This window comes from Muntiacus reevesi, chromosome 4, assembly GCF_963930625.1.
Source record: "Muntiacus reevesi chromosome 4, mMunRee1.1, whole genome shotgun sequence".
Taxonomy (NCBI): Eukaryota; Metazoa; Chordata; class Mammalia; order Artiodactyla; family Cervidae; genus Muntiacus; species Muntiacus reevesi.
The window spans coordinates 102,108,957-102,136,228 of NC_089252.1; the positions used below are offsets into that span (position 1 = coordinate 102,108,957).

General features: G+C 46.7%; 1 protein-coding gene across 1 annotated transcript in view; it reads left to right on the forward strand.

Annotated features, from left to right (window-relative positions):
• The first annotated feature begins 280 nt into the window (after positions 1 to 280).
• IL17RD (interleukin 17 receptor D) overlaps positions 281 to 27,272 on the forward strand; it is a 68,578-nt gene continuing 41,586 nt past the window's right edge. Inside the window, exon 1 of the mRNA XM_065933446.1 lies at positions 281 to 441. Coding sequence (XP_065789518.1) covers positions 316 to 441 — 126 coding nt within the window. The 5' untranslated portion in view covers positions 281 to 315. The remainder of the gene's footprint in view (positions 442 to 27,272) is intronic.

Genomic DNA, 27,272 nt, shown 5'->3' on the forward strand with positions numbered 1-27,272 from the left:
TGTCTCTGCTTTTTTTGTTTGTTTGTTTCTGTTTTTTAATACGCTGTCTAGGTTTGTCATAGCTTTTCTTCCAAGGTTTAAGCATCTTTTAATTTCTTGGCCTCAGTCACCAAGCCAGACCTGGGGGGCGGGGCCAAAACCTGAAGTTCGAGCCTAGGGGCGGGCCCCGGGGAAGGGGCGGGGCTAGGGTCCGCCGCGCATGCCCAGAGGTGCTGCCCGCTCCGCCGCGGCTGCCGGCGCCACCGCCCACTCCGGGCTGGCCAGCGGCAGGCGGCCCGGGAGCAGAGTAGGGCCCGGCTGGGCGAGCGCACGGCCATGGCCCCGTGGCTGCAGCTCTGCTCGGTCTTCTTCACGGTCAACGCCTGCCTCAACGGCTCCCAGCTGGCCGTGGCCGCAGGCGGCTCCAGCAGAGCGCGGGGCGCCGACACCTGTGGCTGGAGGGTAAGGAGAGGTCTCGCTGTCCCCCAGAGCGCGGGGGCACAGGTGCTCGCGGGCAGCGGAGCCCACGCCGACTTGCCTGCTCTCCGTCCGTGGCGTGCGCGACTGGGCTGGGATCCCGTCTGCTCCCGCCCTCCTGCCTCCCTCCCGGGGCGCGCGTCCGGCTGCCCCCGGCTGGGTTGAAAGAGGCCGCCCGACCCCCGGCTTTGTGTTGCTAATGAGGCGCGGCCACGGGCTGGGGTCCGGCTCCAGGCGGGCGGGCGAGAGGGGCGCCGGGCGGCGGGCGGGCGCCCCACCCTTTGTTCCAGGCCCGGGACCTCAGGGCAGCGCGCCCCCGGGATAGGCTCCTCCGCGCTGTCCGAATGGGGGGCGCTTTGGAGCGGGAGTCGGGAGAGGGCTCTTCCCCCGAACCTCCGGTCCTCAGCTCTGTAAAGGTCCGGGACCACCAGGCAGGGGACCCTGAATGCTGGGCAGGGGTGCGCCCCATTCTCGGGACTGCTTTGTTCCTTCCAGGCCAGGCCATCTTACCCCACTTTCACCCCCGCTCAAGACTCCAGTTTGCTTTTGCATTCAGCCCTTTGCCTTGCGGATGGTCTCTCAGATGACCCTCTAGTACCCACGCACACCCCGACCCCGCTTAAGTTGCGGATATTTTTCATGACCAAAGGGAGAAGTGAGTTTGTCACCTCGGTCAGGTGTCTGAGAGCAGAGGGGCAGCGTCGTTGTCCTGTGTTGGGAGCCGTCTGCCCCTAACCATCGCTTCTTGAACGCCATCTGAGCGGTGGGACATGTGGAGGGGGTTGTGCTCTGGAAGCTTGCCATCCCAGCTCCCCAGCAGTGCTCCTGGGTTTGGGGAGCGCGAGGACTTGGAGACTGTATCTATCTGACCCCGGCTCCCCTCCCACCCAAGCCAGGATCAACCTGGCGTGTGGGCACTCACCGCCTTCAGCTTTGTGGAGAGGACACCGCTTTGCACTCAGGCAGCGACGAACATGACCTTGCCTCTTTTCCTGGGCAGCTTTGAGCCTCGATTCTTCACTTGGGAAATGGGAGTAAATGGGGATTTCCTAGCTTCGCTAGCACTGCTTCTCTGAGGGAAGGGTAGGGGGTAGATCTCTTAGAGCAGTGCTCATTCACCTTTTGTGGGGTGCTGTGAATGGGCCTCAAGCAGTCACGGCCTAGAACTGCCACCCCTTTAGGACCACAGGCTGGTGCCCTCACGTCACTTGCCCTGCCTTCAGAGAAACACAGCAAGGAAGACTAGGTACCAGCCGGCTAAGCTGAAATGTCTTCAAGCCCAATGGCTGCAGTGTAGACAGCTGTCACCCACCTTCTCACGCACCCCATAGTGAACAAAACCTCCTTATTTGAGTAAAACATCGTATTTTCCTACTTTGCTCCATTTTAGTAAAATACCACTATTCTTTTTTTTCCCCAGTAGATACCAAGTTTTCCTGTTTGGGGGTTTTAAAAGTTTTCCTTAAGACTATCCTCACATTGACTTACCAGTTTTTAAATTTTTTACCTCTACACTGGTATGTTGGCGTTTGGGTAAACAGCATCACTGGCATTTCCTATTTTCATAAGATGGCATAGGTAGGTCAGTGTAATTTGCTGTTTTTCTGCAGTTGCCCAGGTCGCTTCATGTATCCATGCACCAACTGTGTGAAGTTTTAATGCTGTGGGTATAGCAGGTCCCTAAAGGAGCCGAGCTAGTGGCTTTGCGCTCTCAGTGAGAATCTGTTCTCCCTTAACCTGCGCCCACATTGTTGTTGTTGTTTTTTAATCTCAGTTTTATTTACTTATTCATTTATTTACTTTACAATATTGGATTGGTTTTGCCATACACTGATGTGAATCCACCTTGGGTGTACATGGGTTCCCCATCCTGAACCTCGCTCCAGTGGCTTTGCATTCATGCTGGAGGTAACCTTCTCAACAGCTCTTAACCTTGGTCCCACAATCCTTCCCTTGGGGTCATCTTCACCGACTTCCTAAATGAGCATGGGAGTCTCAGGGTCACCTCCTGGATTCCGGGCTCTCCCCAACTTAATACCTGGCACCTTCTTTCCTGGACTTGCTCTTTGATTCACGGAGCCCAGCTCACCCACCTGCCTCACATACTCACCTTCCCAGCCTCCACCTGCCCCTCCCACCCTGCTTCCTAACTCCTGTGCCTATGATGCTGCCAAGGGCATGCTGCTTCCCTGCTCCTTTTCCTCCCCTGAGAGCCCAATGGGCCTAAGACTCAGCTCAGGTGATGCTTCCTCAAGGAGGCCCTCTCTGAATGCTATTCCCCTTGCTTCGCCTTCTCTTGCTGGTCCTTGCCTTTGGCTCTCATCAGACTGCGTTGTCAGTATGTGTTCCCATCTGTGTCTTCAGACTAGTTTCCTTAGCCAGGCACTTAACCTCTTGTTGGTGGGCTCAGGGCCTGGCGCAGTGTAAATCTTGGATGAACCCAATTAGACCTCGCAGTCTTCCTGCTAAATCCTGTATTAAGTGATAGATAGAAGGGGGAAGGGGAGGGATGAAGATCAGAGCAGCGGGCTGCAGTGTATTCCCCGAAGCAGGCTTTTGTACATTCTGTTCCCGCCTGTGTTCCTTCCCTTCACACCTCAGCCTCCCCTCTCAGCTCCAGCGTCACTTCCTGCAGGAAGCCCCCTCTCCCCCTGCCTCCCTAGGTGAATTTTTCCAGAAGTTGCTTTGTCAGGGGGCTGGCCAGTAAGTACTGATGTACTGCTACTTGGGTGTCTGATTCATCTCCATGTGACCCACCTGACAGTGTGTTCAACCCATAGACCTTGGTCTCAGTTCTGAGGTTGCTTACCGTCTATTTGGGGCCGTGCTCACATCTAACAGTAGGGGTTGATGCTGTGTGATGCAAATAAGTGAAGGCTTCCTGTGGGTCTAGGTCACACAGAACCTGGAGGGTAGAGGCACAGCAGGGCAGAGGAGTGAGCCCTGAAGGAGGTGCAGGATCTGGGTGCTGGAGAGGAACTGAGCCATTGACCCCCTGGCTCTGGAGGGAGCGGGTGTTCCAGGAGCTCTTGCCCCTGCAAGAATGTGTTTTCCCAGGACTCCCAAGGTGACTGGAGCCGGCTAACCCTCAGCAGCTGTAACCCTCCCTTTGGGGTTGCTCTCAGAGGAGCCAGCCTGGTTTAAGTGGTCAGATTTCACAACCTCCCATTATTAGTGGGGCAATTAAGGGGCTGATACCATCTCAGTGTTTTAGAAATGAGTTGTGGGCACACTTCCTCGACTGCTTTAAAAACAAAGTCTCTTAGGGCACTTGCCAGGTGAAGTTGCCCTTTGAGTAATACAGTTTTCTCAAAGAAGTAACAACTTGTAAAACTTCCAGAGCGGCCAGCATCCTCCTTGACAGTCTTAACTGCTTGATTCTTGGAAGTGGAATGGTTGTGTTTGTATGTGTAACTTTATATCAGTCACTTGCACAGAGGTTCCCCCCGCCCCTCCCTGTCCTTACCTTGCTCATTGTTTTAAGAAGCCTATGCATGGAACAAGGAATTAGAAATCTATTCCCACTGGTTTTTATTCAGTGGCTTTTCTTGCAGTGGAGGAGGAAGGAACATTTCTTGCCTTCTTACCTAAATGGGGTACCCCTTCCCTAGTCTATTATCCCTGAAACTCAATTTCCACTGCCTCCCCTCCCAAAAGTCTGCTTCTTCAGGAATTCAGGAAGCCAGAATGCTGGCATCGTCTTTACAATGAAGTGCAAGTTTCCCATTTAAGGCAAACACTTCATCTCAAAAGGTAGGAAGAAATAGGGTGGTACTTGGAAAAGAAGAAGTTGCAGCTGATTAAAATTTAGGTTCTTGATAAAAGTCCAATCTAAGAACTCTCCTTGGCCGCGAGCCCAGCCATGTTTATTTAATTCTGAATTGGATGTGTTTTCATTCACTTGCAGCTCGTGGCTCTCAAGCCTGCATCTGATCTGCCTGTCTTGTGGCTGTGTTGTCCATGTTGCACATTGCCTCTCTAAGTTAAAAATGACTCAGCCCTGGTTGACACATTTTCAGAGAAACATTTTTATAAGAAGCGTGATGCTTTCTTCCAGCCTGCTTTGCTGTGTTAATTGGGAATCCTCTGGCTGGGGTCCATCTTTCTTGAGCAGCCCTCACTTCCCATCCCTCCCCCATTGGTCCACTGGCCCCAGAGCCCCTGCAGTGCCTGGGGCATTGTGCTAGTTATTAACTGGGGGGTGGGGGGGGTGGGGGTAGGCGGGGGGTGCGGCAGGGGGAGATTGGGAGGGTACAGCTGGGTGAATGAGCCCAGCAGCTAAGTACTGGCTGAGGCACCATTTCCTTCTAGACATTTCTCAAAGTGAAGTCAGAGCCCTTCCAGTATCAGGATTGCCTTGGGAGCTCATTAAAATGCAGATTCAAGACCAGTGAGACCAGAATGGGCATGAGGTGGGGTCCAGGAACTGATAATTTTAGCAAGTTCCTCTGATGCTCTCAGCAGTGAGAATCACTGCTCTAGGAGAAAGGACTTCTGTGATGGCAAGAAGGAGGTGAGAAGCCGCACTGTAAACATTTAAAATCAGAGCTTGACTTTAAATTACTTCACTGGACCTTTAAAATGGAAAGTGGAGACTTTGTCCAAGCCCTGGAAAATGGCAGGGGTGAGGCTGGCTGAGGGGGGACCCGGGGAGCCAGTGGTTCCGGGGGTGCCTCTGGTACTGGGGACTGAAGAGGAGGCCGGGGTGAGGGGGACCGACGCCTCCACTGGATTCCTCCCCAGAACAGCTGGGCCTGTCTGGAAAACAGTCTCAGGAAAGACTCGAGTAGGGTCCAAATCATATTCTCAGCCGTTCAAACCTTTCAGACAGCTTCCTTACAAAGGAAAGAACTGCTAATGCTTTTTTAAGTCTTTAAGTTGAGTATTTCTCATACATCATTTGGCTTAAAATTTTTTTTTTTTTTTTTTTTTTAAAGCTTTCAGACTCTCTTTCCCTCATCAGTCCCTAAACTTTTCACATGCCATACCTGGCAGATGTCTGCTGCTGCTGAGGCCATCCCATCAACAGTTAGTTCCTTTCATTCCTTGCTGCCTCTTGTGTCTGCCCCTGATGGATAGGTTCTTAGGCTTCTGGAAGCTCAGGGCCCCTCACCCTTGATCTGTAAAAAAAAAAAAAAAATGGGATGAAGCAGGGGTTCAGGTACCCCTAGAACTTACCAGGCTGGGCTGGGGGACAGGTCTGTCTGTGGAGCAGACCTTTGTCCAGCCACCCCAGACTGGCAGCCAAGACCATTTCTGTTTCACATCCCCCCCAAATCTGGAAGTGTTCCTGACCTCAGCAAGCCCCAGGACCTGTCTGTGCCGGTGCGGCAGGCCCCATCTCCAGGCAGCCTGACTTGCCTGGGCAGTGGGAGGCAACGTCCTCCTGGGCAGTGTTTGTCTTCGCTGCCGGGATGTTCTGAATGGGCCTGACACATGATTAGGTGACTGATGGCCCCACAACACATTGTCTCCTCCAGGGCCTGGGGCCTTTGAAGCTCTTCCCTGTGGGAAGTAAAGAGACTATTTGCTCTATTAAAATGCCTTGGTATTTCCTCTGTTTAACCACAGGCCACTTCCTCTCTGCCACTCTAAACCCGGCAGGGCCACCGGCTGATTGAAAAGACACAAGCCCAGGAGTGATCACATCCTATTGAAACAGATCTAGTCTTACTGCAGATTAAAGCTGGGGCAAGAAGAGACCAAATCTAAGGGGGATTCCTTGAGATGCTCCTTATCTTGCTCAAATTTAGCCTGTTGATATCATTCACACTTAAAGTCATGAATGCATTCTTATTTTTTTTTTAAGAAGGAAATCCTCCTAAGTTGTAACCAAATGAGTGAGTGTGTCTTTCGTTTACATAAGGCAGGTTGAAGTAATTCGATCCACTGAATTTCTCATTGTGTGAGTTGGGAATGCTTCAGTGTCTGGGAAGGGCATGATGTCTGTTCATAGAAAACCATACTTGGCTTATTCTCTGCCTGTAGATCCTGTCTGTTTGTTCTCATGTGCTCAGAAACCCAAGTAAGACATTTATAGCTTAACTAATAACAAGAATATATCTGCGGAGACTGTCTCTCCTGCTTTCCCGAGCAGTATCTTGAGAAGGTTTAATTAATAACACCAGGTATGAAACTAAAAATTGAACAATTGAAAAATTACCTACAGTTAACAAAGACTGAAATTTAAACTCCATCTGTACCCTGTTTCTCTTGAAGGGGCCTAAAAAGGGAATGACTAGTGAGTTTCTAACGAAGACTATTATTTTAACATTTGCAACTCCATTGTTCAAAGCATCCATGATAAAAACAGCTTTCCTTTTCTTTGGTTCCTTGTTTGGAAATGTTGGGGAAAGGTGGATGTAGTTAATTAAGGCTACAACATTTAAAGGGCGGGCTTAATAAGTACCAGCTGTCCTCAACAAATCAGCCGGGTGGATGACAAAATAAAGATGTGATGTGAACACACTTGTAATTCTCTTCTAAAACGGAAGTTGACCTATAAATTGTCTCATTTAATAGGGTAAATGAAAACTACCTCTACTCTGCACTTTTAAGAGGCATTTGTTTTATAGTAAACCTCATGTCTTACTTGCATAAAGTCCGTGCATTAAAAGTTGAAAGGGCAGTAGATGGCAGGTATTGTGGAAAGTTTAATACATTGTAATTCTTCTGTCCGTTTCTTCACTCTAAACCTGATCTTAATAGACCTTAATCATGAGGCTTTTCATTAAAATTACTACATTGTAGGGAAACTTGCTTGAACTTATCAGAAATGCCTATAAAATTGTAACCATGACTTTGAAAAGAGAATTTGGAAATTGATAGCATTAATGAAAATGTTCAGGTGGAAATTTACCTTTTACACATTAAATGAATACTTCAAATGAATCCTTTTAAATCATAAGGGATCAGGCTTTAAATATAGCTTTTTTTTTTTCAAATTTGAAAGTCCTTTACTCCCTTAAAAACTAAGAGTTTTTCCAAGTATTCTGTTTTGTCAGTTTTGTAGATTTTTTCCCCACATTGAATGGTAACCCTTTAAAAAAATGCTGGCTATGGCCCCAGACTTCTGTTCTGAGCTGGACTGTTTGACTTGCTAGTGGGAGGTTGATGGGGATAGAGGGTGGGTTTCCTTGGAAAGAAGAGGTGGTACGTTTCCCTGAGACAGGCCATATGGTTCTCTATGATTTTATTCTGTCCAGGTGATTTCTGGTTTCTCTTCTGAAAAGCGTTTCTTTCCCTTTTATCTGAGGAAAATACAATGCAATCCAGACAAAACGCAGGAGCAAGCGGTCAGCCTGAGCGCGATCCCAGCTGAGTGACAGCACATCACCTCCATCCTCTGGAGGGGGCACGTTTGCCCGGGCTGGGACCCAGGCACTCACACGCTTATAGGATTTGCTGTAACTGCTCCCAGTCTGCAGTTCACAGAGACATTTGGAGTGAGGCGGCAAGAGCGGCTCCTCTGTGTCAGGCCACGGGGTAGTACTGTGGTTACATTTTCTGGGGAAGTACAAAGAGGAGTGGGCCCAGGCACCTGGCTGCAGTGGCTTCCCACCCAGGCGGGGCTGTGAGGCCTGGGGGCTCAGAGGCCGGGAGATGCAGGGAGCTCCCCCTCCTCGCTCTGCCTGGCGCACGCCCCCCAGAGTAGTAGGAACCAGGGCTCCTGCTCCGCATCCCGGAACATCCCGCCTGTGCGTTTCCCCCGTGGCAAGCTGGGCGACGAGAAGCTTGTGTCCGAGGTGCTGCTTGGCGCCTGCCTCGCGGACTCTGGCTTTGCAGTTCACGTCCCGGTTGATTCCCAGGAACTCTGGCTACTTGTTCTGCCTCAGTTTCTCCTGCTTTGGAGGAGACCCACCTTTCCCTGGGAGGCTTCTCCACAAAGGCCCCCCAGCTTCCCCCCCGTGTGACTTTCACCTTTCCCAGGAAGCCTACCTTAAGTGAAATCAGACACCACCCCTTCATTCCAGATCTCGTGAGGGTGCATCCAGCCTTCTGCAGTGATGCAGTCAAGAAGGGGAATCTTGATCTGTTTATGAAGAAGACACTTAATTTGGATGGTTTAGAGGAGGCTTTGAGGCAAGGATTAGATGGCTAGGGAAAACACACTTCACCCAGGGGACTTTTGAGAAGGGCCTCTGGCAAGTGGAGCCCGGAGGTGAGGGACAGTTGGACAGAAAGAAAAATGTGGGTGAAGCTGGAGGAGGGCGGCTCCTTGGAGGCGGTGGGGACAAGAAGGCTGAAGACGGAGGCTGGGACTAGATAAAGGGGTGCGTTGAATTTTGCCCACATATGCACGTGTCAGGAATGGTGGCGCTTGGAAGGTTTCTCCAGCAGCCGAACAGCTTGATGGGGGTGACCCTCAGCGACCTTCATTCCTTCCTTCAGTGTGTATTTGGTGCTTTCTATGTGCAGGCCTGGTTTCTGGAGCTTAGATTGTAGTAAGGAAGATGAATTGGATAACAAGCTACCAGAACCTGACCATTGTATTTAAAATACCACTACTCTCTGTTGCTCACCACTTTTCTTCACTTGAGTTTTCCCCATAGATTTTTTTTTTGGTACCATGAAACACACAGTATTTTCTGGTCTCCTGTGCATCTGCCTTGCCGCACAGTCAGCTCCCTGGGGGCAGGGCCTTGATCTCTTTGCTTCCTGTTGTACCAGGAGATCAGCAGTGGCCACAGTAGATTCTCCCTCTGTGTGAGCAAGTGTTCTGCAGGAAACCAGGGGCGATGAGAGCTGGCAGTCTTGGGTGGCCTCTCTGAGCAGGTGTCATCTAAGGCGAGCAATTGTATTAATAATGACAATGTCCTCTGAAGTTCTGATTTTCTTTTATCTTTTACATTTTATTTTGACCGGAGTATAATTGGCTTTATTTATGCTTTCTTAACACTGGTGCATCATGTGGCATTGGGTGCTGAGAGGCGGATAAAAATACGCCCGACTTCATCCACACCGTGGTTTGTTGGCACCGTGTCCCCAATACTGGCCCACCTCTGGGCTGCAGGACGGGTTCCCAGGGAACAAGAAAAATGGGGACCGGGGCTGGTCCTGGATGGCAGTCGCACTTAGGAAAGGGTTGGATTCTTGAAGACGGGGTGTTTGGACTGTCCAGGTTACGCTGCACTGTGAATGGAAAAAGTAAATAGATGAAAAAGGACTGCTAAGGGCTCACTAAACATCCTGGTTTTGGACTTCACGAAACAATGTGAACAAGATGGCCCTCACTCCCTGGCAGCAGCCCTTAGGTGGTATGTGAAAACTTGGTAGTGTTAACAGAGAATCAAGCCTCATTTTCTTTCAGTCCTCTCTGCTTGTGAATGCCTTTCATTTTCTGAAGTCACCCACCGGTCCGTCCAGAATCAAAGATGCTCTTTGCCTTCTTTCCAGGGCTGTGGGTTTGCCGGCCAGCTGTGGTAATGAGTTTCTGCCCAGCTTTGATTTCCATGCCTTGCCTCCCCGTGGGAGGAACTAGATATTTCTGATCTTACCTCTGCTCATATTCAGATCCAGCCAAGCAATCAGTGACTTCCCGGGCTTTTTTGTGGGAGACTGTGGGAAAAGTCCTGGTTGGCTGGCTATGAATTAATGAAATCCTTAGAAGGCTTCCCTAAAGATAGCTCCTGTGGTTTTAAAAAAAATAGCATTGCCTTTTTTAATTTGAGAAAGAGGTCATGGAGTTTTACCGAAATTAAGCAGGGAAAATGTAACATCTGGTTGTGCTGCCTGAAGACCGCTGTCGGGGGGGCGGGAGCGATGGGTTCCCAGTGTCCGACGTGCTCGAGGCGCGCCACCCCGCTCTCTCAGGGCCGCTCTGGATGCACAGCCTGCCCCTTTGTGCTCCCCCCTGCGTTTTGAACCTCAAGACACAGAAATGCTATCCTGACATCTGTTCAGTTGAGCACATTTCCCGTCTACTGAGCTTGGTCACACTTTTTCCCCCCCTTATGGTGCATAGTTTTCAAGTTGGAGATTAGTATAATCATTGCCTTTATCTCATTAAAAAAAGATGGGGTCGATAACGGGAGAGAGCCTGGGCGGAAGGCAGGGGAGTTTTAAAGAGCCGTGCTGAAAACTGGAATTCTGATAAGAGGAGGAAGAAAATGATAAATTGCAGACAAGTTTTAGGGAAAGGCATAAAGGCATTTTAAAGGGACCTGTGCCTTTTATAAAGGCAGAAACCTAAATTATCTTAAATGTCTGCTGTGTGTACATACCCCCACCACCACCCAGGTAAGTGAATAATAAGTCACATTATTACGTTTTTAAAAATTTATGTCAATTCTGAACCTATTCTGTATTAAGACTTTATATTTGGGGAGCACACATTTTCTGAAACTAAACCGAAATGTGAAATCGTTGCCGCCCCGTGCCCACGCAGACCAGCAGTCACTCGAACCCGGGGCTCCCCTTCACTGTATTGTCTCCCACGTACTTTGGATTCTGAAAATTTCAAACCTGTAGAAAAGTTGAAAGAACAGTGGGGTAAACACCATTTCCTCTTAGCTGAGAGTCACCAGTGCTTTGCCCCCAGGTACTTCAGTTGTTGCCCAGTGTCCTTCATGCTTTCTTTCTGAATCATATCCAGGATTCAGACAAGAGCCATTCACCACTTGCAGACCTTCCCTGTCTCTTTAGTGTCCTTGCATCTGATGGAGTCCCTGCACCTCTTTTTTGATCTTTTGTAACATATACATTCTGAAGAGTCGGGGTCACTTGTGGTATAGACAGTCACACAATTTGAATTTCTGATTGTTTCCTCATGATTAGGGTCAAGTTAAAATTTTGCAAGATCTTTTTAAAGGTTCAAGTGTGACGCTATTGGATTTTAGGTATCAGTAGGTAACAAACACAGGTGCAGTTCTAGCAAAGAGCAAAATGCGTTTTTTCTACTTGAAATTATTGCACACAGAGAACTTTATGATTTAACCCAGTTTGGTCTTGTATTATTTGTTCTTTTTTAATTCAGTGCTGTACAGAAAGGCTTCTCTTTTACTTTACTGGGAGTCCAAAGAAATGGCAAGGTGTCTTTTGCACTATCTTGTAATCTTTTTTCCTTGAAGACGATCTGAAATCAGCTGTGCTCTCAAGATTGGGAGTGTCGCGTCCGAAGAATGCTTAAGGCTTTTGCCATTCACTGGGGCTTGTTTCAAAGAGTTGTAGATGTCACCGTCAGTGACTGACCAGGATTGAGTTCCTATTATAGCTCCCGCTTTGGCCTGGGCGAGTGCATGGTTGAGTGCTCCCTCACACCAAACTCGGTCACTTCTTTCCTTTGTGCTGAGAAAACATTGAACTTTATTCCCAGAAAAGGCCACTCCACTCAAAACATGTCCTTAAAGTCAGTTTCCAGCCTTCTCCTTCTGTGAGTACATACTGCCTGAATTATTTTATCAGAGACCCTTAAGAGAGTTTATTTGTTTAATTTGAATTACTGTCTTCCACCTCATGGCATGCTTTTATTTTTTATCCCTACCCTAGATTTCAGGGTCAAAGGCACAGAAAATTAATATTGATTATTTCTCAAAGTAAGTTAAAATGTCAAAAAGCAACAAGTTGTTATTCTCCCAGGGTACCAGGGAGACGACATAGACAAAACCTCCATCTTTTATTCATAAGTACAGGGAGCTGGCGAGAGCGCCGGCAGGCCTGTGTGCCCGGCATTTGTTCAGCTTTCAGGCCCAGGCCTCCTCCCCTGCTGACCGTGAAATGTCATGCCGAGATGCAATAGTGGGACATTCAGCGTCCAGAGAATGGACCGCAGAGATTCAGTCTCGCTTTTCATTTTCTTTTCTGGCACAGAATCCACAGTGGCCTCTGTGGCCTGACAGCAAAAGGCCAGAGAAGCATGGCTTGGGACCCTGTGCTAGAGTACGCCGAGGCTGGGCCGGGGTGCGCCTGGGGAAGGGGCGGCCGACCACCTTTGCTTCGTCTGGTGCGCTCCGTTCAGGGAGAGAGAATTCTAGTTTCCACGGCTCTGCTCCCTTTGGTTTTGGTGGGGGAGGAAGTGCAGAGTGCTTTTCAGTTGAGAAATCACTAAGCATCTCTGTGTAGAGGGCAGCCCTGGGCGGGGATGAGGCTGGGAGGCTCCTTGGACTCTAATGTTTTCTTTAGAAAAAGAGAAATCACGCAGCATTTGCTAAACAGGCTTTAGAGCAACAGTTTTCAATTGGCGGTGATTGGGGTATCTCCGGCGACACTTTTGTACTGGGAGGGTTTTGCTACTGGCCTTTAGCGGGTGAGGGCCAAGGATGCCACGAAACATCCCAAAATGCACAAGTCAGCCTACCCCAATAATGGCCCAAGATGTCAGTAGTGCCGGGGTTGAGCAACTCTGATTTCGGAGTCCCTTTTTAGTATTTGAATTTCGCAGCTCACTTAACCTTATAACACTTTTTGACTTCCTTTCTGTTTAATAGAAGCTGCTGGTTCTATAAATCTGCACTCAGGATGAATTTCCATTAAAGTCTCTAAGACATATGATTAAACTATTGTGGTGCTCCATGAAGATACGCCCTGAATTCAACTACTATTTAAAATGCAAAAGACGGTGGGTTTCTTTTTTTTTTGGCCATAATTTGATCAAAGTAGCATAACCTGTGCCTCTGTTTTTGTTACTCACCGATGGTCTGTGGATAACATTACATTTTTTCAGCATGAAACCCAACACTTCAAATCCCTAAAGCAGTCTCAAATTTATGGTTAATAAAAGCATTTATTGTACTGGATGTCATCTGTTATATCACTCTGGGGCTAGAAACTGGCAAGCAGTGGACAGGAAATATTTTCATTTCAAATCGCTTCAATCTTATGGTCTAGGGGCAAAAGTGTCTGATTTCAGGAAAGCTGCGGTGAATAGCATAGTAATGAATGCATTTTTAGTTGATTAAGCAGGCATTCTCTCCCTTTCAGTCTTCTCTCTTAGGCTTGGTGGGGCTAAATAAACATGTGATCTTAAATGATAGCATTTCTTGGGTTGGCCATTCTTCTCCTTTTATCATCTTAAACTTTTCAGAGTGTTTTCCAGGAATCCTCAGCAGGGCAGGAGAAAGCCGGGGAGAAAGGCTCAATTCAAGTGTTGACCCTCCTTGTAATTGTTTACTTTACGAGCAGAGGAGGTTTTCTGAGATGATGCTGACTCTTCCGAATTCCTCCTTAAAAATGGAATCTGGTACACTGCCGTCAGGATCACAAATTTAGGAGGAAAAAAAAAAAAAAGCCTTGTGATTACTTTTTTTCTTTCTTTTCAAAGGCTGCAATTTTATTGTAACTTGAGTCTTGATCCCCCCACCACTGTCAAGTAAACAGGGTGAGGAGAGTTCCATTCAGAGGCAGCTCTGGGTAGTGATGATGTATCCCGGGTGAGAGGCTCCTTGGTTCCTGCTGCCCAGCGCCTTTGAACGTGTTATGTAAATCATTGCTTCCCCTGAGCCTCGGAGGTAGACGGATTATTTCTGATGTGGTTCCTTTTTTTCCAGATGAGGATTCCAAGGCACAAAGAGCCAGGAAGGGATTAGGATGGGAGGCCACGTGACTCAGAGAGGCCTCTCTCCCCTCCGTCAGAAACCAGAGCCACTCAGTTCCTCCCCTGCCCCCTGCCCCCAGCAGGCCGACTTGCGCTGCCTTCCCAGCAGCACCCAGCCTGAGATGGACATCAGCCATGTGCTGCAGAGCAGCTCGTGGGGGCGGGAGGAGAGCAGGACTAGATACCAGCCGAGTGCTTTGCAGAGAATTAAATTAAACCACGATCCGGCATTTACCCTGGAGGTTCCCAAACCTGGCTGAACCCCAGGAGCACCGGACGGAGGAACATTCTTGGGGGTAGGCGGGGGTGGGAGATTCCGGGACTCACCCCAGATCTGCTTAAGTGGGATTTCCCGGGGAAGGCCGGGAATCTGAGTTTTTTTTAAAAAAGCTGCCAGATCAGTGGTTGCCAGGGATTTTTGGGGGGGTTGGGGTGGGGGTGGATAGAGGGTTTGACTACAAAGGGGCAGAACAAGGGGATTTTTGGGAGATAATGGAATTGTTCTGTGTGCTGACTGAGGTGGTGGATACACTGATGTATGCATTTATGCACCTAATTGTATATTTATACACGTGTAAACTCATGAAATGTCTTCCCGGGCGGCACTAGTGGTAAAGAACCTGCCTGCCAGTGCAGGAGACAAAAGAGATGGAAGTTCGATCCCTAGGTCAGGAAGATCCCCTGGAGGAGGGCAAGGCAGCCCGCTCCAGTATTCTTGCCTGGAGAGTCCCATGGACAGAGGACACTGGCATAGAGTCGTAAAGACTAGGACACAACTGAAGCGACTCAGCACACACTCATGCATACATTTATATGTGTGTAAACTGGAACTGTACAACAAAAACGTCCATTTTTGCATGTAAAAAAACAAATGCTGCTCCAGTGAAACTGAGCTATCACCGAGGTGTCAGGTGACGAGTTTTCTAGCTGTGGGAGAATGCCACCTGGAATTGCAGAGGCAGGTAGGCAGATCCTATCAAGTAGAACTTTGTGTAACAATGGACATGTTCTTCCCTGCACTGTCCATTTCAGCAGCTGTTCACCATGGTGGCTGAAATGTGGCCAGCACAGTTGTGGGACTGAATTTTGAGCTGTGCTCAAGTTTCAATACCTGCACAGAGCTCAAGGCTGCCCTTCGGACAGCTTGCCTTGGAGGCAGATGTTGCCTTAATGGGGGGCTTTGGCTCTGTGCCAGGTGCTCACAGGGTCCTGTGGTCCTTCGTGCTTGAGGAACAGCAGTAAGTCATCCCAGGTAGAGGGCAGGACGGGCATGCAGGCCAGCCGTCTGGGTTGGTGAGGGCAGAGGAGAAAGGAACTTTGGAAAGAACAGTGATGTGAGGTGGGCCCAGGCAGGGAACAGTCTCGCCAACTGGAGGAATCAGCTTTTCTTCCCATATGTGCAGAAGTCGGGGCGAACTGTGGGCCATTTCCTGCCCCAACTTCCCAACCTCGTTCATCTTAAAAAGACACAATAGTTACCATGTTCCTTAATTGAGCTTCTGTTCCCTGAGATGCTGGGATGTACAGGAAGCCATTGGAGAGTTCGGGAAAATGATGAGCGGATAGGGTTAGGGGTGCCTCTGGCTTCCCTGGAGGTTTGCTGGGTCCCAGTGTCAACCTGGACAGGGTGTGGTGAAGAACTTGCATGGGCAGATCCTGCTCCTCTTTGGGGAATGAGATTCTCTGGAAAGGCACCTGGGCACAAACCTCCCACCTTAGGCATCCAACACATGGCTTCCATCTCAATGTGTTCAGACACTCTTAAACCTATCTCCCCACCCGCATGTATTTATGCTGTCTTAAATAGCGTTACTTTTCCAAATGCATTATAAGAGTGAGATTCTGAGAGTGTGACCTTTTATTAATGCAAACCAAATGGTAACAGAAATAATGTTCCAATTTGTCAACATATTAGTTCTTAAATCGGCTAAATGGCTAACAAAAAAATTCATGAGCCATAGGTTTTTATAAATAAGGAGGCTAAGGGGGTGGTCTTTTTTTTTTTTTAAGAAAAGGCTTTAAAATTAGAAGAGTTATTTCTTTATTTTTATATGAAAATGTCACATCTTTGCATCAGAAAGAGAAGGAGATTCTGGATCATAACGTCTTTGAGCAGAGTTCCCTTGTGTTGCTTTTATTAATTGGTAACTTCAGTTTAATGCAAAAAAAAAGGAAGAGCATAATGAGCATTAAATGATTCTTCTTCCTCTCTTGAATACATAAACACATCTTCATGCAGAGTTGTAATCACTGCATTTTTTAATGACTAATTTTATTTTGTTTTTTACTTATGTTTGTTTTCTGAAGATATTTCCATGTTTTGATGTAACGTAGTTCACAGACTTGTCGCTCTTTGTGGCCACATATTTCCATGTTGTGTGCCCCTGCCCCTTTTATTGCTCCTGTCCCCCCATAGATGAAGCACTTGGGCTGTTTCCAGGTTATTGCTGTTATAAAGCTGCTATGCATATCTTCATGCAGATTGCTTTCCTGCCCTCCCACCCTTGCCATTTTGGTTTGCTTCCTTGGCACACAGTGTTTCCCAAAGTGGAGTTACTGGGGCAAAGGTTTTATAGCTCTTACTACACATTTACCAGCTTGCCTTTTGTAATGACTGAGCCAATTTACAGTGCAGACTTGTGTTTTGAGAAGAGGACAGATTTGGTCCACAAATCCCAGCTCTGCCTTTTGCTACCATTTTTTGTGACCTTGGGCAATTTTCTTCATCTGTAAAATGAGTTAATAATAGTTTATCTCCCAGGATTGTTTTGAGGCTTAAATAAGATACTGTTTTAAAAACCTTTAGCTCTGTGCCTGGCCACGTAGTAGATAAATTTATAATGATTGGTGGCAGACGGCTACCAGTGAATAACTGTGCTCGTTTTTCCACATCCTAAAAAATATTGACATTTATAATTTTTATTTATATTTTGTTATTTGAATGGCACTGTGTATTTGTTTCATTCTGAGTTTACTAGAGTGGGACTTAGTCTTTCCACCTTCTTATTTACCTTCGGAGTAAGTTTTATTGCTTTGTGTGGATGAAGTATTGCGCGGTAAAAGTATTAGGGAAAATGTTGAAGTGAGTAAATGAGGGTTTTTAAAATAAGATTATTGATTGAGTGAATCTTTTGGGCTTAATAACTTATTACAAAAACAGCTGAATCTAAGCATTTTCATGGGAATTCTATCTGTACCAGCAGTTTGGCTGGCAAACCTTTTTTCAGACATAGATTTTCCAAGGTTGATTTTGGATTGATTGCACATTTCCTGTGAATCGAATATAAATGAATCTTGTTTCACTGGAGCTTTTGTGCATCCTGGTCTTGGGCTAGAAGTCACTCTGTTAGACGGTCTCATATCAGTGTGACCTCCGAGATGAGGGCATCTCAGGCCAGCTGACTATAACTGTCGACAAGGTGGGTGACCCCTGTGACTGACAGTTTCTTTACTTACACAGTGGGGCAGTCAGACTAGAATTATTCTGAAGAATTTAGGGATTGTTTTTATTGAGATAACTTGAACTTTTAACTCAGAGGGTGTAATTTTTCTATCCTTCCCATTCCATTTCCTTATTGAGTTGGTCCCTTCTGTTTCCATCTGGATTCTTGCCTTTTGCACCTGGGTGTCTGCTTTTGATCTCTTTTGAGAAAGAAACACCCAGCCTTTGGCCATTTTTGCAGCTCTTTCTATAATAAAAGTAGCATTTGTCCTCCATGAAGGTTTTGATTTTTAAAAAGAAAATTCACACTCAGGGAATTCGCCAGCAGTTAAGTGGTTAAGACTCTGTGCTTTCATTGCCAAATACATGGGTTTGATCCCTGGTCAGGGAACTAAGATCCCACAAACTGTGTGGTGTGGCTAAAAAAATTTTTTTTGTATACAGATTGCTTTATTTCTACAAAGTGTGCTCACCCCATCAACACCTCTGTCATTGTTGATTTGTGTTGTTGCTGTTTACCTGAAAGTGTTTAGTATGTCCACCTGCCTCCATCCTTCACATTTCCTGTACACTTGTCCTCAATGCCAAAGACCCCCTCGCATCTCTTGTTTTTTTAGACATTATACTACTGTTAATGATTGCTTTCAACCTACTTATTCTTCTGGACCAGTAGCTTTTAGGGTCCAATCAATCACTGAGTCCATAAACAAGGGCGCTGTCTCAGACTCCCCGTGAGCCCTGAATTCCATCAGGGTGTTGACAGTCCCGGAGGCCTGGACCACTCTGTCATCGACTGTCAGCGGAAGAGAAGATTTGGGTCTGTGCATAGTGGTGGCGGGGGTGGGAGAGGGCAGCTGCAGATAAAAACTGACCAGAGATAAGAAATAGTTTGTTTGGCAGAAAGTCTGCATGTGGGTAATTGCAGAGCTGAGAGATTAATCTTCCGTTTCCCTCTCACCCCCATTTGCATTGAGCTGTCGTCTTTTTGAAGTATAGTTGATTTACAATATTAGTTTCAGGTCTACAATGTAGTGATTCAGTATTTTTATAGATTTTAGTCCATCTAAAGTTATTATAAAATAATATTTCTCTTCCCCTTTGTATCTTATTTTATACCTAGCTGTCTCACTAGGAAAGCTGAAGATGTGAAAATAGTGACATGCACATGCATGCCCTCACCAAGGGATTGCTGTCCACTGGGTTTCCATCCAGGTGCTGTCATCCTGAGTGGTTGCAACCTGCCCAGGTTGAAGTGGTGTTGCTTTAGTGGGTCCTTGGTGAGGGTCCCATGGATACGATAAAAATATTTCTGGAAGAGTGGAAGAAGTAGCATTTAATGTTCATTAAGCTCCCCCCGACTTTTTTGCATTAGGCTGAAATTACCAGTTCATAAGAACAACACAAGGAAACTCTGCTTGACAGTGCTAATGGGCAGGCAAGGAGACAAGAATGCTTGATAGGCTGTTAGGAAGCTGGTCATCTCCACAGGGGTCTATGACGCAGGTGGAAGGAGGAAAAGATGGGGAGAGACTGGGGAAGAGGTCACCCACGCAGAGACCGGAATGGCCTACTGCTTGAGGGCAGTGAGAAAGCTTTCTTGACGAAGAGCCTTATCTCCTAGGGTCATGCCCTCCGGAAGCTCTGAGCTTAGCCAGGAATGATGACAGGATGCCCTGGGAAGGTGCTGGGTGGTTTTAAACCACCTGCAGCAGTGATAGAGCAGTGTCTTAATCCCCTGCAGAAAGGACCGAGCTGTGCGCGATACATGCTGCTTGTAGCTCTGAATTCCCTCACCCCAAGAAATAGAGGTTGATTGTGAACACGTTCCCTGAACCTTTACCAACACCCCATGATTTGATGGTTCCCTTCTGTGGCCTCTAACTTGTGGTACTCTGCCAGAAAGGCACTGGGCAGGGTGGCCACTCTTTTGGGTTCACAGGCACTTTGAGGGTCTCCCCAGTGCCCCCAGCTGGCTCCTCACTGAGTGAGTTGCTCTGCTTTGCTGGTGAGAGTGAGGACAAGGGGAGGCATGGGAGGAAGGGGGCAGTCTCCTCGGGATCTGCTCCTTACTGAGAACTTGTTCTCTTTGTTCTGCTCTGGGCTGGTTGAAGCTTCAGCCCTTGCAGAAAGCTCTGGCCTAGGTGAAAACATCTTGAAATAGGCTTCCTACCTATGGAAATTGAAAAGGAGATAAATCACAGGGACCGTTTCTCCTGTTCAGATGTGCCTCCTGCCCCCTGTAAGTACAGACATATTTTAGCTCCAAATAAGTGGTTTGAGAAGTACCACTGTTCTAATTTGGAGATGTGAAGCTGGCCACTCCCCAAAGGTGCTCCCTCACCCTTTCTTCACTCAGGTAGTCACTTCTACCTGCATGTCACTTCCTGGCCCCCATCTGAGTCACTCTTAGACCCTTCATGTGCTCTGCAAATCCTGGGTGCCCTGTGAATAGGGCTGGGTTACCTACTGAGTACAGATTCTCAGTCTACACATGTTAGGGCTTTGGGTTAAAGGGGTTTGGGTTTTTTTTTTAAAGCATTTTGGGGAGCGTGTGATGCCAGGAGGATCTTAGTGACTTGGCTCATCTGCACGGAAGCACCACCCTGCCTACTTGCATAGGGTTGCTGGCAGCCTGCGGGGACTAAGACTGTTCATCCCGGACCTGTCCCCCTGACTCGTGGGAGGCAGCGGAAGAGTACCCCAGGGCCACCTCTCTGCTGGGGTCACTTGACTGGGGTCACTTGGGCCTGTCAGGATTGTTCGGGAGCAGCGGAGATGAAGTCCGTCTAGCTCAGACAGTTCTGTGCCTTTGCAAGTAACACATTTCAGAACGGATCCCTTCCCCACCCCCATGGCATTGTAAGGTGGCGGAAGGAAGCGGTGGCTGACAGGGGCGTTAAACAAGCTTGAAGGTAGGTCACTTTTTTGACATACCATTTTCCTCCGCCGTACCAGCAGCTGCCCTCTGCTTTGAAAGGGAGCTTAGCTGCTCACATAAACTTTGGCTTGTGATAATGTAAACTATTATTAGGATTATCTTTTTATTCATAATATATGCCTAGCTCTCTGTCTCCCTTATTTATGCTGTACTTGAAACACTCATTCACTCTCAGGACCCAAAGCCCTCTGAAAACTGAGAAACACTTTATCTAATAGACTATCTATTTAAATCTCTCTGTAGTTAGAAAGAACTCTGGGAATGAAATCACTGGGTTGAGGAAGCTTCAAATCTCAGCAAATGTCCAGGTTGGAACTGGGATGTGACGTTGATGAAACATTTCAGTTATAAGACATTTTTTTTTGTTTTTTAAATGAAGGTTTGTCCCAGGGGTGGTGGTTTTGATACAAAAATGCTTGATTTTCATTTTGAGAATCTTCAGCTTTCAGAAGAGTCTCTTCTCCCATTTCATCACCACCTGGTGGAACTGTCTGTCACTCGGGACATTCTGGAAGTTAGAGAAGGTCCCCAGGCTCCCACTGTGGTCAGCCGGAAATACCTCCCTGCATCCTTCAAGGGAGGGAAGCCCCAATGGTTCTGCCTCAGGTGCTCCTGTGTGGTTTGTCAGTAGAGGACAGGTTAGCGTGCAAGCCAAAAATAAAACCCCAAACTAATAACCTTTTCAATTTTCATAAGACGACTCTCCCACCCTTTTGTTTCTCCCTCCACTGCGCCCCAAAGGAGGAAGCAGACTGAATTTTTAAGCACATCTGGACACTGTTTTTGTAATACTCTTACCCTGAATTCCCAGAAGGAACGTATTGGCTCCCATCTTTCCAAGCAGAAACTGAAATGACTCCTTTGTTTATAAGTACCCGGCTTGCATCTGTTAATAAATCTGGGAAGAAAGAAGTTGCACTGACATGAGGGTCCTTAGCCAGGCCGACACACTCTCCTCTGCTCTCTCATGAAGTTTCTGAGAGGTGCTAAAGTCTGTGTTTGGCCCTCTTCGGTGGGGGCTGGGAAGCGAGGAGTAAAGGCTCCATGTGTCCCGTCTGAAATGCTTTCTGTGCCTGTGTCAGTGTTGGGGCAGGGGTGCTTAGAGCCCTGGACTGTCTGCTTTTGCTACCGTGCAATGCTCCCGTGGTGAATGTACATGTACAAACAATCAGATTAGAATGCTCCAGGTCCGAGAGTCCAGAGGTTGGCAATGGAATCCACTTTTCCCTTATCAGATAGTGTTTGTTTTCCTCTTGGGCAAATCTTCTGGAAGGTGATTGTTGCTGAGGAAAGTGAGGCTAATCTTTCTTTAATATCAGTCAACAAGATGTTGGCCTGGGGTTCTTCAAGTATGGGGAGAATTTCAAAACAGTGTGAAACTTTTAAAACTGAGATAGAGAGGTATTTGCTATGTTGGGTAGCTTGGAAGTTTCTTTTTTTTTTTCCCCCCCCTTAAAAACTATGTTTTTGAATTGAAGCTGTACCTTCTGGAAGACATGAGTGTAGTGTGGTTATGAGGGTCACAGTTCTGTTACTACCCAATAAATGTTCATTAGCGATAAGCATTTAATCAGTGTAGGAGTTACTTTTCTTAAAATATGCCTCTCTCCAGACTGTTCTGGGTATCTGGAAATAAACTCAAGCGATGTAATATTCCTGCAGGCCTCTTCTCAGAGATGAATCAAATTTCAGAGATGACCGCACTTCAGCTTTATTCCCTTACTTTTGGGGAAAAAGTTGTTAGCCACAAAGCCAAAACTGATCCACTTAAGGTTGGCAGTACTATGGATGTCTGCCTGTCAAATGGCCGTTAATGATGAAAAATATCCAAAAGAGGATGGTCTGAAAATTAATATTTGTATTTGTGCTTTTGTGCAAAAATTCACCATTTCCAGGAGGTTTGGACAAAAAGAATATGCCTGAACTGAAATTTAAGTTGATAACTTTGAGTTGTATCAATAATGTTGTAGCTTATCTTTCCAACTTTTTAAATTTTTTGTTGAGTTCTGGGCTATTGTTTATTCTGAATGCTAGCTATTAGGTAGGTTAGTTAGGGGTATTTGGCTAAAAATGACGTGAGTGTTGGTTACCTCTACATTTCCAAGATAGCATCATTTCAAAACTGCCAAAAGATTGTGGTTTTTTGTTGTTGTTGTTTTTAAACTAATTTAGCAGTAACTCAGACTATAAACTGGTCTTCCTTGGTGGCTCAATGGTAAGGAATCCATCTTCTACTGCAGGAGATGCAGGTTCGATCCCTGGGTCTGGAAGATCCCCTGGAGAAGGGAATGGCTACGCACTCCTGTTTTCTTGCCTGGAAAATCCCATGGACACAGGAGTCTGGCAAGCTGCAGTCCATGGGGTTGCAGAAGAGTCAGACTTGATTGAGTGACTAAACAACAACAAAAGTGTAAAGTGCTAAGCAGAAATTGGAGAGTATCATGACTTAGGGCCCCTGTGCTCTTCTCCATAATAACATGGGAGATTGGATGGCTCTCCTGGCAGAATGCTAAGCTCTGATCCTGCACACAAAACCCTGACAGTGAACCAGATTCTTTTAAATGCCTTTTCCAGTGCTAATGTCGTTTGTTTTCTTTGTAAGTTTGCAAATGTAAGAAAAGATTTTCTTTAGGTAGTATTTATAATATGCTTCCTACTTTTTTAGAAAACCAGGGGCTAGGTCTGAATAGCAACAAAAGACCTAGGAATTTATTTATATGGAGAAGCTATTTTAAATGAGCCATCAATATATTTATTTGCTTAGCAATTTTCGTAATCGATAAGGTGGTTTTCATGTAGAAAATATCCATCTTGACATTCTGTTACATGAAACCTATTTGGCATTCTTTTTTTTTTTCTTCACTCTCCTTTACCTAATGGTCTTTCCTGGCTCCTCTTCTACTTTACCAACCCCACTTTTTCTATCTTCTTTTCCTCCTCATGGGCCCTAAATGTGGATAGTCCCATCCCACAAAGCCCTGTTCTTAGCCATTCGTCCTTGCTCATACCTCCTTTTAATTAGCCCATCTGCTGTTAAGATTCTGTTGCTTGACCTCATGCATGACTTCCTGCCTTATAATCCTGTATTTCCCCCCCAAAAATACGGTATTATCTCGAAGGTTCCCTGTCATCACCTCATCTTCACTAAATTTTTTTTCCTAAAAAAGAAAAGACTCCTTCCCCGGGGTTCTCTATATTGTTAGAAAATCACTAACCTTCCAGGTTTCCCAAAAGAGGAGCCCTCAAGTTGCCTTTGAATTCCATCATCACCTCTCTATCACATTTGTCACAGAGGCCTGCCATTTTTTTTTTCCTTAGAAACCACCTCAGACGGGGCCTTTCATCATCCCCCCATCATCTCCATCCTTCTCACCTCACATCTGGATGCCTGCAGTGGCTGCCTCTTCCTCCTCTAGTTGTTCCCCTTCCCAATTCTTCCTGCAAACATAGCTACAGCGCCATTTAATAATTGCTTTCCTGTTCAGAATCCTTCAGTTCCTTTCTTTGCTGTTGTTTTCCCCCATCTTTTCAAAAATTGTGGTAAAATATACATTTCATAAAATTTGCCGTTTTAACCATTTTAAAGTGACATTAAGTCCCATTCATTGTTTTACAGCCATCACCACCATTCATGTCTAGCGTTTCATCTTCCTAAATGGAAACTCTAAACCCATCCCTCACCCCCACTCCAGCCCCTGGCAAACCCCTTATTCCACTTTCTGTCTCTGGAGTTGACTTTGCTGGGTACCTTGTGTGAGAGGAATCACACGGTCTCTGTCCGTTTGTGCCAAGGTCTGATTTTTAAAGATTGTTTTTCGTCATTCTGATCTTCAGGAATTTTGTTGAAGAGTTGGTAGAGGCTAACAAAGGGCCTTTGTTTCTGAGTCATCTTCCTTCTGTCTTTAGTGAACTCTGCTAGGAGCACAGCGCTGGTTTACCCCAAGTATAGATAGGACAGTCGAGGTGGGTGGGAGCGAGTGGGAAAGATTAGAGAATGCAGATGTTGACTGCCACCCTGAGTGTCTGTGGCACTAATTCCAACAGTTAGTGACATTTTTGGCCATGGAGGGAAGATAGGTGAAAATTGGAGGTTGATGGTGCTCTGGACTTTGCTTCCTCCTTCTTAAATGCCTTCCATCTGTATCAGGCAGGAAATCAGGCCCATGTTCAAAGAGGACTCTGAAAAGACACCCGAGCTCTAACCTTTTCTCTTTTGTCAGTGGCACCTTCGGTCCACAGGCCCCAGGATCTGACTCCTTTTGATTCAGCTCTCTGGTCCTTTTGGTTCATCTTTTGAAGCTGCTGTTTTACTGTCTGTCTCTTGCTCTTCTCCACCCCCAGCCTAGCCCACTGCGACATCGACTGGGATCAGAGGTCCCTGCACCCTTCCCCTGCAGGCCCACCTGCCACATCAGGCTGTGCTCACGTCTGTTAGGCCCTCTCTGTTTAGATCTTGCCAAACTCCAGGCTGTGCCACATGCAGATCCCAGCCCACCTGTCCATCCCAGCCCTGCGGTGCCTATCCTTTCAGGCTATTTGGGGGTGTTTAACTCGAAAGAGATGGGTTTGTTGGGTCGGTCACTCCAGGTTGCCAGTGTTCGTTCTGGCTGGTGAGGGAGGCTCCTCCTCATCCCTGAGGACTAAGGACCATTTCCCGAGTGTTCACCATGTGGCCACATGCTCCTCTGTCTGCCTCTGCTTGGAAAGGTCTTCTCCCCACCCCAACCCTCTCCCACCCCTCCCCACCCCCCAAAAGTGCGACATGCCGCAGGGTCCAGCCAGAGACCTGTCTCCTCTGTGAAAATACTTCTCTGGTGTCTGGTGGGCCTTCCCCTCTCCACTTCCCTTTCTCTGGGCTTCTGTTACTTGGAGCTCAGTTGTATAACTGAGCACATTCATTCCATAAATATAACATTCAGTTCAGTTCAGTTTAGTTCAGTTGCTCAGTCGTGTCCGACTCTTTGCGACCCCATGAATCGCAGCACTCCAGGCCTCCCTGTCCATCACCAACTCCCAGAGCTTACTCAAACTCATGTCCATCGAGTCGGTGATGCCATCCAGCCATCTCATCCTCTGTTGTCCCCTTCTCCTCCTGCCCCCAATCCCTCCCAGCATCAGAGTCTTTTCCAATGAGTCAACTCTTCGCGTGAGGTGGCCAAAGTATTGGAGTTTCAGCTTCATCATCAGTCCTTCCAATGAACACCCAGGACTGATCTCCTTTAGGATGGACTGGTTGGATCTCCTACTGCCTCTAATTTCGTGTCTTTTAGCTTGTTTTCCAGGACAGATGGTAAACTCCTGGAAGAGCGTTGTTTTCCATCACTCAAAAGGACCTTCCCAGTGTAAAGTGTATCTCTAGCCCTCAAGGCATCTGCTGATAAATTCTGGGGCACAGCTAAGTTTTTGAGGCAAGATCCTTTTCCTCCTTCATGCTACACGTGTGTTGTGATTCTAATCACAAAATGGAGTATACAGTTTTTATTGGCGAATTATATTATCTCCTCAGCTTGCTCTGGAGAATCTGCCCACAGTGGTCTTCCCCCAGCCATCCGGGCTCTGAAGAGTTGGCACTCGGAGGTTTCCGAGCCGCTGTAATGTGATTACCATGCAGGATAAAGCTGTTGTCAGCCGCTTCCTGGATTTGCCCATTTCCCTTTTAATTTTACACAGTTCTGTTATTCACATGAGACCAGCCAACTAATCATAAAATCCCCTAAATTTGTGTAATTTTCTTTTAAACATACAGCATAAATCATAGTAATTTGATTACCCTACAGAGCAACATTTAGGGTACCCACATCAACAGGCAGCCTACCGAAATATTAACATGTGTGTGTTGCCTTCTTGATGAATCTGCCTTGTTGCCTTTTCCGTATACACAACTGGGTTCAGAACAGGTGAAAGGGCCCGCTACTTTTTAATAATGATAGCTAATTAGAGCTGGCTGAACGCTTAGAAATTTGCCAGTGGGCTTGATTCTCACCTCATTAGGATCTTTTTGCTATTTTACCCACATGGCTCTCCCAATAGGAACTACATCAGTTAGTAGAGCTACATTAGCTAGTAGATGTTTATCATAATAAATAGTGTGTGTACTAGGATCCTACTTAAGTTAGAGTCCTTGTGACACGTGCAACAGATATCATTTGGAAGAGTTTCCAAAGAGATGGGGAGGGGAGGAGTTTAGGGACACTTTTCTTTTTATTGAGATATATACATATATTGACCTACAGCATTATATAAGTTTAAGGGATAGCACTGTGTACATTTAGGTTGATTTGATACATTTATATTGTAGTATGATTTACAATAGCTTTAGCTGACACCTCTGTCATATTACATAATTATCAGTTCTTTTTTTGTAATGAGAATGTTTAAGATCTAGTCTCTTAGCAATTTTGAAGTATTTGTCTGAGTTTTTCCAAAAGATGGAAAACCCAAATAAACTTTTTGGCCAACCCCAATATACAATACAATAGTGTTGACTAGAGAAGATGTTCACATTCTTCTCTGTACTTAAATTTCTTTTGCCTTGAACTTGTTATGTTTACAAAAGTAATAAAGCCCCTTTCAAAGAAAAGCCCACTATTTCCCCAGAAACTTGAAAACCCACTCCTAGGGTTCTCTGTTTGAGAACCACCGAGTGTCGCGCCCCTCGTGGGCAGTTGGGGAAGCAGCCGACAGGACTTGGTACCTGGTCCCTCCCGGCCTGGGGAGGAGCGGTCTCCCTCAGATCTCCTGTGGCTGACGTGGCTCCGTGTCCCACAGAGCCTGACAGCTTGGCCTCACGTCCACCCAGCTGCTCATCCTCAGCTTGAAATCATTTTAGCCAGAAACTTCAGACCTCCCTTTTTTATTTTCTTAAAAATACCTAATCACTGCTTCTTTTAATTTTTTTTTTTTTC